Source organism: Hipposideros armiger, unplaced genomic scaffold, assembly GCF_001890085.2.
Source record: "Hipposideros armiger isolate ML-2016 unplaced genomic scaffold, ASM189008v1 scaffold_235, whole genome shotgun sequence".
NCBI lineage: Eukaryota > Metazoa > Chordata > Mammalia > Chiroptera > Hipposideridae > Hipposideros > Hipposideros armiger.
The window spans coordinates 1,571,742-1,585,660 of NW_017731585.1; the positions used below are offsets into that span (position 1 = coordinate 1,571,742).

General features: G+C 39.3%; 1 protein-coding gene across 5 annotated transcripts in view; it reads left to right on the top strand.

Moving 5' to 3' along the window:
- ERCC6 (ERCC excision repair 6, chromatin remodeling factor) overlaps window positions 1-13,413 on the top strand; it is an 82,108-nt gene extending 68,695 nt beyond the window's left edge. For 4 of the 5 annotated variants that reach the window (XM_019655087.1, XM_019655088.1, XM_019655089.1 and 1 more), the window contains 7 exons: window positions 129-248; window positions 965-1,059; window positions 3,910-4,055; window positions 4,141-4,842; window positions 6,378-6,582; window positions 7,239-7,314; window positions 8,342-9,339. In XM_019655087.1, the coding sequence (XP_019510632.1) occupies window positions 129-248; window positions 965-1,059; window positions 3,910-4,055; window positions 4,141-4,842; window positions 6,378-6,582; window positions 7,239-7,314; window positions 8,342-8,761 (1,764 nt within the window). In that variant the 3' untranslated portion in view covers window positions 8,762-9,339. Of the gene's footprint in view, window positions 1-128; window positions 249-964; window positions 1,060-3,909; window positions 4,056-4,140; window positions 4,843-6,377; window positions 6,583-7,238; window positions 7,315-8,341; window positions 9,340-13,327 lie in introns of those variants that run through there. The other variant, XM_019655091.1, reaches the window with a different exon arrangement.
- The last annotated feature ends 506 nt before the right edge of the window (window positions 13,414-13,919 follow it).

Sequence of the window (13,919 nt, forward strand, 5' to 3'; positions counted from 1 at the left end):
TGATCAAGGTCTCCTAGATATAACCCGTTCCTTATATTGGGAACATTTTCCATGTGTGGACTAGGGAAAGGCAGTGGTGAAGAGTGGTCTTACATATACATATTAAGTGTTGTATGTCTTACCTCTAGGACACATCCATATTTGTGTTTCTTCTCACCACTCGGGTGGGTGGCCTAGGAGTCAACCTGACGGGAGCAAACAGAGTCATCATCTACGACCCCGACTGGAACCCAAGCACAGACACACAGGTCTGTTTCTTTTTAAAAGGGAGTGTATTGGTTACATACAGTTAACCCTTGACCAACATGGGTTTCAACTGCGCAGGTCCACTTATATGTGGATTTTTTTCAATAAATACAGTAAATGTATTTTGTCTTTTTTATGATTTTCTTAGTAACATTTTTTTTCTAGCTTACTTTTTATAAGAATACAGTATATAATACATATAACATACAAAAAATGTGTTTATCCACTATTTATGTTATGGATGAGCTTCCTGTCAATGGTGGGGTATTAGTACAGTTTTGGGGAAGTCAGAAGTTATACTTGTACATGGAGCAGGGCTTAGCTCATTGTTCAGATTAAGGGCTGGCACTTGGAAGTGGCCTTAGTGTTCATGCTAGCTTCAGCACACATTTTCCATCTTGACTGTCTCCTTGACTTCAGCCTGAGGAAGACACCCGCCAGCATCACAGACAGGAAGAGCCCAGCAGTTTGTCCATAGCACCCATTGCTAGGTATGGGGTGAAAATAATATGTGACATTAACAAACACACACTGGTTTTTAGGTAGAGATATTGGTCCCTCTTTGTCACCTGCCTGTGTATCTTTCTTGATAGATGTTTAGCCTCATTAGCCAAACTTCTGACTTTGAGAGTGGAAGGAAGCAACCAGCCCTCTGTTTCTTTTAGTTAGTGCTTGTCATTGGGAAGGGCCCTTGTTGAGATGTTTCTGTCTGCCTTAGGCCCGGGAGCGAGCGTGGAGGATAGGCCAGAAGAAGCAGGTGACGGTGTACAGGCTTCTGACTGCAGGCACCATTGAAGAAAAGATTTACCACCGGTCGGTACACATGTCTGCCTGCTCTTTAACTGACGACTGCCCTCCTGGCTGCAATGTGCGCAGGATATAGAAGCACACCACCAAGAATTTTAAAAAGTCTCTCCAACTTGAAACACTAGTTTCTATAATTTGAGGGATACTGTACTTTTTAAAATTCTTTGTGTATTTTTTCTTATTAAAATAAGCCTAGATGGCTTATTTTGAGTTTTTTATTTTTATTTTATTTACTTATATTAAATTTATTGAGGTGACATTAGTGAGTAAAATTATATAGGTTTCAAGTGTAAATTTCTATCATACATCATCTGTATATTGCATTCTGTGTTCACCACCCAGAGTCAGTTCTTCCATCACTATATATTTGACCCCCTTTACCCTCATCTACCACTCCCCTCCCCCTTACCCTCTGGTAACCACTAAACTGTTGTCTGTGTCTATGAGTTTTTGTTTCTTTGTCTTGTTTGTTTTTACTTTCAGTTTTATATCCCACATATGAGTGGAATCATATGGTTCTCTGATTTTTCTGTCTGACTTATTTTTCTTAGCATGATAATCTCAAGATCCATCCATGTTGTTGCAAATGACAGCATTTCATCTTTTCTTATAGCCAAGTAATATTCCATTGTATATATGTACCACATCTTCTTTATCTGATCATCTATTACAGGACACTTTGGTTGTTTCCATGTCTTGGCCACAGTGAATAATGCTGCAGTGAACATCAGAGTACATATATCTTTAAGGATAAATGTTTTCAGACTTTTGAGGTAGATACCCAGAAGAGGGATTGCTGGGTCATATGGTAATTCTATTCTTAATTTTTTGAGGAACCGCCATACTGTTTTCCATAGTGGCTATACTAATTTACATTCCCCCCAGCAGTGTATAAGGGTTCATATAAATCAAAAATAACAAAAAAAAATCCAATTAAAAATGGGCAGAGGACCTGAATAGACACTTCTCCCAAGAATACACCCAAACAGCCAACAGATATATGAAAAAATGCTCAACTTCACTAGCTATTAGGGAAATGCAAATCAAAAACCACAATGAGATACTACCTCACACCTGTTGAAATGGCTGTTTTCAACAAGACAAGTAATAACGTGTTGGAGAAGCTATTTAGAAAAAGGAACCCTTATAAACTGCTGGTGGAACTGTAAATTAGTATAGCTACTATGGAAAACAGTGTGGAGATTCCTCCAGAAGTTAAGAATAGAATTACCATATGTGACCCAGCAATTCCTCTCCTGGGTATCAACCCAAAAAATCTGAAAACATTTATCTGTAAAGGTATATGTACCCCTATGTTCATTGTAAGTTTTTTAAAAATGCTTTTGACCCTGATCATTTTTCTACCTTATTAAACTTCAAGGACTGTTTATGTGTAGACTTTGTATTATTTGAGAGAAGTGTTCTACATAATATAGTGTGCCATCTTCTTTCAGAAAAAATTTTAAGAAGTGACAAAATTGAAACACTAACATATTGGTACTTAAACACAGAACACAATTGTGATTACTGTGGGTGTTCTGTTGGCCTTGGCTCAGATGTCCCATGGAGAAAGGTTGACGAGGACACCTGTTGTTTTCCTCCACCTTTCTCTCTGTAAGGATTTAGGCAAAGGTGACTTCAATAGTAGAATGGAGATATTGCCAACTTCCCCTCCTCCCCTGCTGAAGACTTCATACTGTTGAGCTGCATTCCAGCTCCTAAAGGGAAGCCCTGCTTTCTACCATGTGCTGGGCCACGTGTGGGGTGGTTCATGTTCTTCAAGGGCCTTGTTGTGAGAGGGCTGGAGACAGATCCTGAGAGGGAGAGCTTCCTCTTAGAGATACACGCCTTAACTTGAAGAACAAGTGAGTGGGAAGGGGCAGGACTATTTTATGGAGATATCTGGGCAAGTGACAAAGGTGTAGTACTTCAGCATAGAGGAGGTGGTGAGGTGACCCCAAATGAGAACTTTGCAAAGCCCAGGTAAGATTTCCTCATCAGAGGAAGGCCATGCTAGGGTAGGGCAGATGACCCTTGTCCAGGTGTCAGGAGGCTGAGTCACATGAATGTAAGTGAAAAGGTGTTTCTTGAAATGTGATTAATCTTGGAAGTTGCAAAATCCCACTGGGGATAAATAATAATACAAGGTGTGATCAAACAATATGGTGAATGTTTAAATTTAAAAAAATTTGTTACAGTAAAAGACACATTGCTATTAATCCCCTTCAAAATACTCCCCCTCACTTCAAACATTCACCATATTTTGTGATCACAACGGCAAGGCTCTGTGTCACACATCACTTCTGGTATACAGCAATTTCTGTCAAATAAAAACATTACAGTGAGTCCTCATCCACCTTATTCACTGAATCTGGGACCATGCGACTTCTCGCTCTTTCCCAAAGTCAAAATGACCATGAAAGGTAAATGTTTTTAATCGATTCAGGGCATCGAGGCAGCCACAACAGCGCAACTAAAGATATTCACGAAAGAGGACTTCCAGAACTGCTTCAGAAAGTGGCAAGAAAAATGGGATAAGTGTGTTTGAAGCGAGGGGGAGTATTTTGAGGGAGATTAATAGCAAAGTGTCTTTTACTGTAGTAAATTTTTTTTATTTAAACATTCACTATTTTATCACACCTCATAATGCATTATTTCTAACTTAAATTCTGTAAAACATGGGAGACCACCTGATGTTTTATGTACTTCCTGAATTGCAGTTTTTTAAGAAGTGTTGGGGTATCTTTAGACATCTCTAGAGCTGTGGTTATCATCTCTCTCTTATATTGTTTTATAATTACAATTTTGAGATAGAACTAAATATTGTTTCATACCAGTTTAATTTTTATCTTTTAGACAAATCTTCAAGCAGTTTTTGACAAATAGAGTGCTCAAAGATCCAAAGCAAAAACGATTTTTCAAGTCCAATGATCTTTATGAGCTGTTTACTCTGACCAGTCCTGATGCATCCCAGAGCACTGAAACAAGTGCTATTTTTGCAGGTATTACATAAAATAATTTGACTTAAAGGAGTAAATTATGTAAGAATTATGCAGTGTAACATTAGTGTGTGTTTCCCCTTTGCAGGAACTGGTTCAGATGTTCAGAAACCCAAACGCCATTTAAAAAGAAAACTTCAGCCAGCCCTTGGTACAGACCATAATGTTCCAGTATGCAAAATGTTCCCTGATTCTAATGCTTATACAAATGATGCCACATCATCTGAAGAGATATCTACAGCTATAGGAACTGACGTAAATGCAGTAACTTCTAATCAAGGTGACCCTTTGAGAGATGCCCCTCAAACACCTAGTTCTCCAGTTAGCATTGTTAAACTTGGTGAAGAGACACATGTTGTGTCTAGACAAGAGGACTCATCCGTGCTGAGTGGGAATGGGGAGTGCTCAGATTCTCCAGGAATCAGCAAAATGTGCAGGACATCTGGTGAGGAAACCATCGATGAAAAGAAAAGTTTTTCTGATAAAAGGGAAAGCTGCCAAGTTCAAATGGAACCCCTTTGGGGAAATGAACAAGTTGAAAATAACTTTTATAAGCACAAGTCAAAAACAAAACACAATGAGGCAGAAGAAGAGACCCAGGGGAAACATCTGAGGCCAAAGCAAAAGCCTAAGAACTCTAAGCATCGCCGAGATGCCAAGTTTGAAGGAACTCGAATCCCACACCTGGTGAAGAAAAGGCAGTACCAGAAGCAAGACAATGAAAACGAGAGTGAGAACAAGGAACAGAACAATGATGATTATGTTTTAGAAAAGCTTTTCAAAAAATCAGGTAATCCTTTTGCTGAATTGGCCACAGGTGTGCTAGGAGCAGACATGAGAGGCTCTTTCTAGCAGTAGCAGCCTTTACTGACAGCGCAGGGTGGGCTCTAAGCTGGAAGCATTTTTTCCTTCTAAAGTTCTGATTTGAAATGTGTCATTGACATTTTTGAAAATCATATTTACACCTCTGTTTTGAAGACCTAGAAGAATTTGAAACTTTGGAGAACAATAGTACTTGACTTATCACCATATACAGGAAGGGTGCGATGCTTTAAATGGGTTTGTCCTACCTGAACGTTAGTAGAAAGTTTCTGTATATGCTATACTGACCTGGTTTTCCAATCACAGGATATTAAAATAACATCATGGAGACAGAGGTAAGGGTATGGCCAGGGGTGGGCACTCTGGAAGCAGGAAAGCTGATAGTTAATAATCAAGGCAGAAAAATTAGGAAAGCAGACTCAACGATTGCTGGGGACCCTGGAGGACAGGTGGTCCTGCACCGTTAGTCATCCATGGGAGAGTCATGTTCAGTCGTTGGCAGTCATTGTGTTTCACAGTGTGATGGCCTCGACTTTTGAAAGATTGCTGCTTTAAGTTTTCTGTTCAAGAAGGCAGATTTAGGTATGGCATTCCAGAAAGAAACTATCTGGGCCTGATGCTTTCTTGTAAAAGAGTTTATTGTTAACTTTCTCTGTTTTTTCTGCAGTTACTGGTCTTTTTTCCTATTTTGGAAATTATGTTGTCTAGTTTTCAAATTTATTGGCATAGAAGCAAGCATAGGAAATACTCTTGTAATAATTCTTTTTTAGTTTGTTCCTGTTTCAAGTTAATTTCCCCCTTGTCATTTCTAAATTTGTATTTCCCCCCTTTTTTCTTGATCGAGTTAAGCTAGTGGTTTGCTTTGTGATTTTTTTTTAATAAGCCAGGCTTTTGATTTACTAATTAGATCCATGATTATTCTCTACCTCATTAATTTTTGCTTTTACCTTCATTACTTTTTTCCTTCTGCTTTTATTTTTTGTTGTGTTTTGGTGAATTTTTTTACTTAATTTTTATAAAATTGTTTGATTTGGAAATTTAGTTCATTTATTTCTATTATTTTTATTGATATGAGTACTTAAGGCTGTGAATTTTCCATTGGTAACTGCGTTAAATTCTTCTGATATATAGTGTTTTCATGGTCATTTTTTTAGAAATTCTATAATTCTAGTTTAGGTTTTTCCTTTAGTAAAGAATTTATTAATAGAAGGTTTTCAAAGTATCCAGACAGTAGGGAAGAGGTTATGTTGAAGTTTTGGTTTAAAGTATTATGCTTCATTATTGTAAAACAGGGCTAGTAATAGTCTCTACCTCATCAGGTAGTGATGAAGGTAAACAGCAACAACATATGTAAGTTCCTGCGTCATGTTGGTCACTTAGTATGTAGCAGCTAAAAATACTCATTATTTTTGTTCACGCACAACATGCTGGACTATCAGAAGAAAAGATATGATTGAGTCTGACCTGAAATAAATAACACGCTTACTGTTGCCTTGTTGCTAGTTGGCGTGCACAGTGTCATGAAGCACGACGCCATCGTGGATGGAGCCAGTCCCGATTACGTACTCGTGGAGGCGGAGGCTAGCCGCGTGGCCCAGGAGGCCCTGAAAGCACTAAGACTGTCTCGTCAGCGGTGCCTGGGAGCGGTGTCTGGGGTGCCCACCTGGACTGGCCATAGGGGCGTTTCTGGTGCACCAGTGAGAATGAAGTAAGAGACGCCGCCCCCCAGGCTGTGAGCAGGCCTGCCCTCCAGGCTTGGCATGAAGTCCGGGTGGGCGTGGCCACCTACTCCTGTTTAGCTATAGTAGTAGAAGGTCTCAGGAAGGGATTGGCTGGCCCACTTGCCTGAATTGGGAAACACATTCGTAATCTTACCTCTTTCCCACTTTCATCCCCTGCTTTCTAAAGCTGATTTTTCAGAGGAAGAAGTGATCTGTTTTGTTGAAAAGATGATATCATTAAAAATAGTAAGAGATGCAGCATCAGGATTAAACTTTGATAAGATGATTAGCCAGTTTTCAATAATCAGTAATTACTGAAGGAATGCTGTTGTCTAGTACCAATCAGTAACTACTGAATGCTACAGTGTACTCTTTTAGGAGGATTTTCCTACCTAGGATTTGAGGGTAGTTTCCATCATGTTGAACAAGGATATGGAGTGGTTCTTACATGAGATGCAGCAGTTAGTTCCCAGGAGAGTAAAGTAGAGGAATCAGAGGGGATGGGACACAAATATCATGGCTACAAAAGAAGAACCATGCAGCAGAAAATTTGTCCAGAAAGAGTTTAGTTGTTGAAAAGGTATTTTCATCTCATAATCACAAAACAAACATTTACCTACTGCGAATCTTTGTTTTTATTTAGGAGTAGATTTGGTCAGAAAAGGAATTCCAGCTTCTCTGAACAGCAGCCTTCAACGTCTTCAAAGGAGAAATGCCAGGTAATGTGATGGCCTGTCCGTGTCTCCTGTGTGAGGCTCATTGGATGGAATTGCCATGAAAACTTAACCCGATTCCTATGTGAGGACATCGGATGACACCTGTTTGTGTTGTGTGCTCTGGTTTTCGATGCACTTGCCTTTGAATCTAAAGAGCAGCTAGCTTCCTAAAAGGAAGTCTTTCACCCAAGGTCAATAGCAGAATCTCTGTTTTGCCCTTAGAAAGTTAGCACAGGAATAGGTGACATGTGAGTCGCTGCCCACACAGCCTGCCCTTTCCGGAGGTGAAGTGTCAGCTCCAAAGACCACTACCCTCTGGAATACTGGTCTGGAAAGTCACCTTGACTGTTTGTAGGTCACTGGCTCCTGGACATTGTACCGTCCCTGCCTGTCCTGTCACTGGGCATGACTGCCAGGCCAGACACATTCTGTGCCCTTGTTTGGCCTTTTCTGGTAAGGGCTATGTTACTGATAAAATGTGAAAACTCCCAGGTTCAGACTCTAATTTCAGATTAATAGGAACACATTTAGGAGTAGAGAACCTTTGTTGTTTTAAGGAAACACACATGAGATATGAAGTGGGAAAGAATAAGAAGATTGAAAGGTGAAGAGAAAGAAGTGCAGCTGTGACTTTGTTCCCTATCCCACAGCGCCTGCCTAGATCAGGGTAAATTTGGGAGGAAGAGCAAGAAAAGCGCCTAGAACTCGTGCCCCCTGGAGACAGTTTCCTAGACGCCATCTCTGGAAGCCTGGTCCCCATGCACCTGCTGTCCTCCTTTCTCGTCATTCAGAAGGTGGCCAAGTGAATAGTGGAGTTTAGGGTTTTTTTTTAAGGACATATTATTTAATAGTGGCTGGATTTACATATTTGATTGTCCACTTCCCCTCTTAGACCTGTCTCATTCTTTCCCCATCACCTTCACTACCATGGGCACATGTGTTGTTTTATGGCTCTCAGAGCCTTTGGGGACCCAAGTGGGACTGCAGACTAGAATTTAAGCATATCAATGTGGTGGTGGTCTTTCTTCAGGATGGCACCATGAAAAAGGATGGAAAAGAGAATGTTTCGGAGCATTTTAGTGGAGGAGTGGAAGATCAAGAGTCCTTGTCCGGGGCCCTCCCATCATCCTCACTGTTGGCTAAAATGAGAGCGAGAAACCACCTGATTTTGCCGGAGCGCTTAGAAAGTGAAAGCGTGCAGAGTCAGGCCTCTGTCCCGCTGTCCGCCACCACGGAGCATGACACCCTGTTGGTAGAGATGAGAAACTTCATTGCTTTTCAGGCCCAGGTGGATGGCCAGGCCAGCACACGGGAGATCCTGCAGGAGTTTGAGGGCAGGTTGTCAGCTTCACAGGCCTGTGTCTTTCGAGAGCTACTGAGAAGTCTCTGCACTTTTCACAGAACTTCTGGCGGTGAAGGGATTTGGAAGCTCAAGCCAGAGTACTGCTGATCAGCACTGATTTCTAAACTTTTACTTGACTTTTTAATGGAAACTTCTGATTATTAACCTGTGCTTAATAATCATGTTTGTCTACAGGTCAGTTATATTTGGTATTTACTTTGAATGATAATCTACCTCATAATTAAAACTTGAAGGAAGAAGAAATTCTTTGAAACTTAAAAGTTTTAAAAAGACTTGGGTTAGTTTTTTTTGGTACTTTGAATTATGTTATAAAATCTGGGGCCTAACAGTTAATCCTTGGAACACATTTGTTTCTTTCCCCAAAAGATGTTGTCGGATCACATTGCTGCTCCATTTGCCACCCCAAAAAGCTCAGATTTGTTATCTTGAATCATATTCATTGTTTTTAACAATCTTTTAAGGTACTGTTAAATTTGCAGGTGTTTTTGTTAGGAAGCGTGAAATAGCTTGGTAATAAATGATAAGACGTGTTTGCAGGAAGTTGTAGTGTACTAAATTTACACTGGCTTTACTTTAAGCAAAGGGTAGCGTTTTCCCCCCTACAGTGACTTGGTTTTAGGAAAATGAAATGTGGTATCTTAAACAACAAAAAAACATAAGCAGAACCAAAAGTACAGATAAAATCTCACACACACACCATGCCAGACCAAAATCAGATCTACCATCATTCCCACCCCATGACCACTGACTGTTCCAGCACTCTCTGCTTCTATGCTGGGAGGTAACTTGGAACGTTTTTCGTTTTATTCATGGTTTGCTTTCCTAAGGGTGCTGATTGCTTCATATTAGGCAGCACTGTTCTCCTGTATTATCTTCTTTCCTGTTGTTTCCATCTGTCTTTTTTCTTTGCATTCACTATGACTCCTATTTAAGAGGTTTGGTTTTCAGTTGCATCTGTTCTGTTTCTAGTTTGGTGATGGTGGTGTTTTGATTGTCAGTTTTTCAGAGCCCTGTTTTTCTTATTTCCTTCTCATTTAAGATCTCAGCTCTGAAGTCTTGTTTTCTTACATTTATTGTATTCCTTACATTTTTTCTAGAGCTGTCACAGTGCAGTTTGTTTCTTGGATTTGTTTTCTCTGGCTTGCTCTTTGTCCTCTCTTTGATTTTTCTGTGTTATTCTCGCTTTCTTCCAATGCCATTTCTTACCTCTTGCTCCTGCTGAAAGTGAGCAGCTGTGTCCAGATCTGGGACTCCGGGACCCAGAGAGAAGGGGTCTGGGCTGGGGGTCAGGGAGAGCCTCTGCTGGGCAGCACGCAGCTCTGGTTGGACGACTTGGTCTTTACTTTTCCCTTGTGAGATCTTGTTAAATAGCTTGGACCATGGATCCCTTCCCTTTGGCAGAAGTCATAGTCCGAGTCATGATTACCACCAGGGTTTTCTGCATTTTTTTTTTAGATTCTGGCTCTTTCTTTCTTTCTTTCTTTCTTTCTTTCTTTCTTTCTTTCTTTCTTTCTTTCTTTCTTTCTTTCTTTTTCTGTTTTTAGAGTGATTTATTATATATTAAAAGAGGAAGATAACAGATTGGTACAAAAATAATTGCATTTTTTACATTACAGGTAATGGCAAAAACTGCGATTATTTTTGCACCAGCCTAATATTATTTTCCTCATTTTGCCATCATTATCTAGAAGTCATAGAAAGGGTTTTTAAACAGCTCAATAAATTCTAAACTTGAGTACTTTGGCTCAGAAGTAAGTCGAACTCATTACTGTTTTGTTTCTACAATAGGAAGTCCTTTTCTTTTTATTTTTGTAATCATTAGCCTATAAGAGAATTGTGTCCTCCTTGTTCTCAGATTGAAGTACTGATACACATCACAGTTGTCAAGTGTTTGGGCATATATTATATTGTCTGAAGTCTACACCAGACGGAGCTAGAGAAGTTGTAACCTTCTCATCAAGTAGAAAATGCCATCAAAAGTTATGATGCAGTAAAAGCAAGGTGGTCCTCACTCCAGTTCTTGTCTCATCCTGCCACTGGCATGCTGTGACCTTGGGTAGGTCACTGCCCTGCCTGTGTCTCAGTGTGGCTGTCTGTACACATTGTCATCATTCATCTGGGTGTGGGCTGTGGGAGGGGGGGGGGGCACGGGGAGAGACTTAGAGAAAGATGCTCTAAATGTAATGGTTTTAACAATATAGAGTACCTTATTCATTTCGATAAAATCTAATTTTTGGAACCCGAAAAGCTTTGTACAGTGTTAGTAGATTTAATTAGTTTAATATATTTGTTAAGCTACAAATAAAGGATTTTAAAATGTGAATTTTTTGTAATTTATGTAATACATAAATACACTAGTACTGTTTTAAAGTTTTTAGGCACTATTCTGCCTCCCCCCACTTTTGCTCCTGTTCTAGAGGTAAGTACTATAATTAGTGACTGTTCTTCCAGGCTGTTTTCCGTGCATTCACACATATGTGTGGCAGAGACTGCTGCTATAATGTCCATTTTCTTCTTCCTTTGTGGACAGGATTCCCAAGTTTTAAGTGGACATTTGGCTGCGCAGCTAAAGTCTCTGCTTCCTTATTGTTCCCTTAGTGTCTACCTTATTGTTCACTGTGGCCACGTGACCAGGCAGTGGATATGTGTGAACTTCCAGGTTAGGCCCTTAACTGAACAATTGGGTGTGCTGTCCCGTCATTCCCCTTTCTTGCTGGCTGAGAGGCCAGTGGGAGCTGGAGCAGTGTCATGGGGTGGACAGAAGCTGTGCTGAGGATGGAGAAGTTGGCCTGCCTACCTTGAACTGCTTTCCTTTCAGCTACTGAGAGCAAAATAAATTCCTGACTTGTTTAAACCACTGTCTTTTGGATTCTTTTAAAGCAGCTTTTTTTGTTTTGTATGTGTGATTTTCATAAATGGGATTATATCATTATTTTACAACTAACTTTTAATGTTATATGTATGATATCTTTTTATTACTGTAACTGTAACTCTACCTTCATAGAATCGCTGGATTAAAAATTATGTGGGTTTTTAATTTTAATGGCTGAAATGTAGCTTTCCTTCATCTCACACTCCATAAGAGAACCCATTCTCTACACCCTCCCCAATAGTAGGTAGTATCTTGGGAGTTGTTTTTGTTTTCTTGGTTGTTTTTTTTTCTTTTAACCAATCACTGGTTGAAAGTATCTTCTTTTAACTTGAATTTCCCTGATGACTTTTACCAAACATTTTATGTTTTTGGTCATTTGTAGATCCTCTGTGGTATGTTGCCTGTTCACGTCATATTTGCCTAGTTTTATTAGTTATTTTAGGGTTCCTCCCCCCCAAGCAAAAATGAAAAGACAAGTGTCCCAACTATTATTCAATAGTCCATTCTTTTCTCCACTTCTTTGAATACCAAGTTGATCATATGCTAAGTTGCCTCTTTCTGAGCAGTAGATCTAAATGTCCATTCTAGCAACTACACTCTTCACTGTCATTTGACTTTGTACTGTGTTTTGCTGTTTGTAGGAAAGTTCCCCTTCTTTTCTCTCTTCATTGTCTTATTCTTGTACATTTTCTGTTCCAGGTGAATTTTAGAATCAGTTTATTAAGTTCCACTAAAATTGTGTTGCGCTTTTGATTGGGATCGCATTAGTTTATACATTAATTAGAGGATAATAGACTTCTTTATAATTAATGTAATTTTCCCCATTAGTATCGTGATAGGCCTTTTTTTATTAAAGTATTTTATATTGTATAAAATTTTAATGACTTTCTTCATAAAGATCTTACACATTTCATATTAGGCTTATTCCTAAGTATTTTATAGGTTTTTAGTTTTGGTTGGGAATCTTCTTTACATAAAAATGGGAGGAATTAGAATATTCATGTATCTGCTTTGTTTATGATGGCATTTATTATACAGAAGTTTTAAATTTATAGTAAAATTTAACCTTTCCATGTTTTGTTTACTTATTTAAGAGCTCCTTTAATAACCTAAAGTCATGATTACATTCTCATAAATTCTCTTGCATAGTTGATTTTCCTAGCACCTTTTAAAAAAATACTGGGTTGTCAGAAAAGTCATGACACATTTTTGCAACGAAAAACAGAAAAAAATACACCATGACTTTTCTAACAACCCAATAGCTCATCCTTTCCCTCCTGATTTGTAAAGCCACCTCTATCATTATATCCAATTTCTGTGTAATTATAAGAATGTTTCTGGGCTCTTCTGTTAAATTTGTCCACTTACCTAATTTTGCCAGTAACCCGCTATTTTAATCAATGTAGCTTTGTATTGGGTTGTTGGAAAAGTCATGCCGCATGTTTGCAACAGATGGCACGAGTTCATTTTTGGAAGTACCAGAGTCATTCGCATCTATGTTATTGCAATGTCATTTGACAGCTGACAGTTCTAGCTTCATTCTTTAAAAAACTGAGCGATTTGGTTGAGTTTTGGAGATTTTACAACAAGTTGAATATGCAAGACCAATCTGTGCATTTTTGCCATATTTTACTGTTTTACTTCCAAAAAGGGAAGAATGCGCGTCAAGCTTGTGAAAAGTTGCATAAAGTTTACGGTGACAATGCTCTATAAGAACGTCAGTGCCAATGATGGTTCATGAAATTCTGTGCTGGTGATTTTGATCTCAATGATGCTCCTAGGTCAGGGTGGCCCACAGAGGATGATGACGACAAAATAAAGACATTGATCGAGTGAAATCCACGTTACACGACACGAGAGATTGCAGAAACATTGAACTTCCATAATTCAAGTGTTCACAACCACCTGAAGAAGCTGGGATATGTAGTAAGCAAGCTCGATATTTGGGTTCCGCATGAACTCAAGTTCATTTGACGGTGCGTATAAACATCTGCAATGTGCTTATTAAACATGAGGAAAACGATCCTTTTTTGAAGCGACTGATAACTGGTGATGAGAAGTGGACTGTTTACAACAATGTGGTGCGCAAACATTCTTGGTCCCGACGTGATGATTTGCCTCAAACGACATCTAAAGCAGACATTCATCAGAGGAAGTGTGGGATTTTAAAGGTGTCATGGTTTTCGAGCTCCTACCAAGGAACCAAACAATCAATTTGTGTATTGTCGGCAGTTGGACAGTGTGAACAAATCCATCATCCAGAAACCTCCAGAGCTTGTTAATTGTAAAGGAGTTGTGTTTCATCATGACAATGCGAGACCACACACAAGTCTGATCACCCGTCAAAAGTTATTGGAGCTTGGATGGGATGTG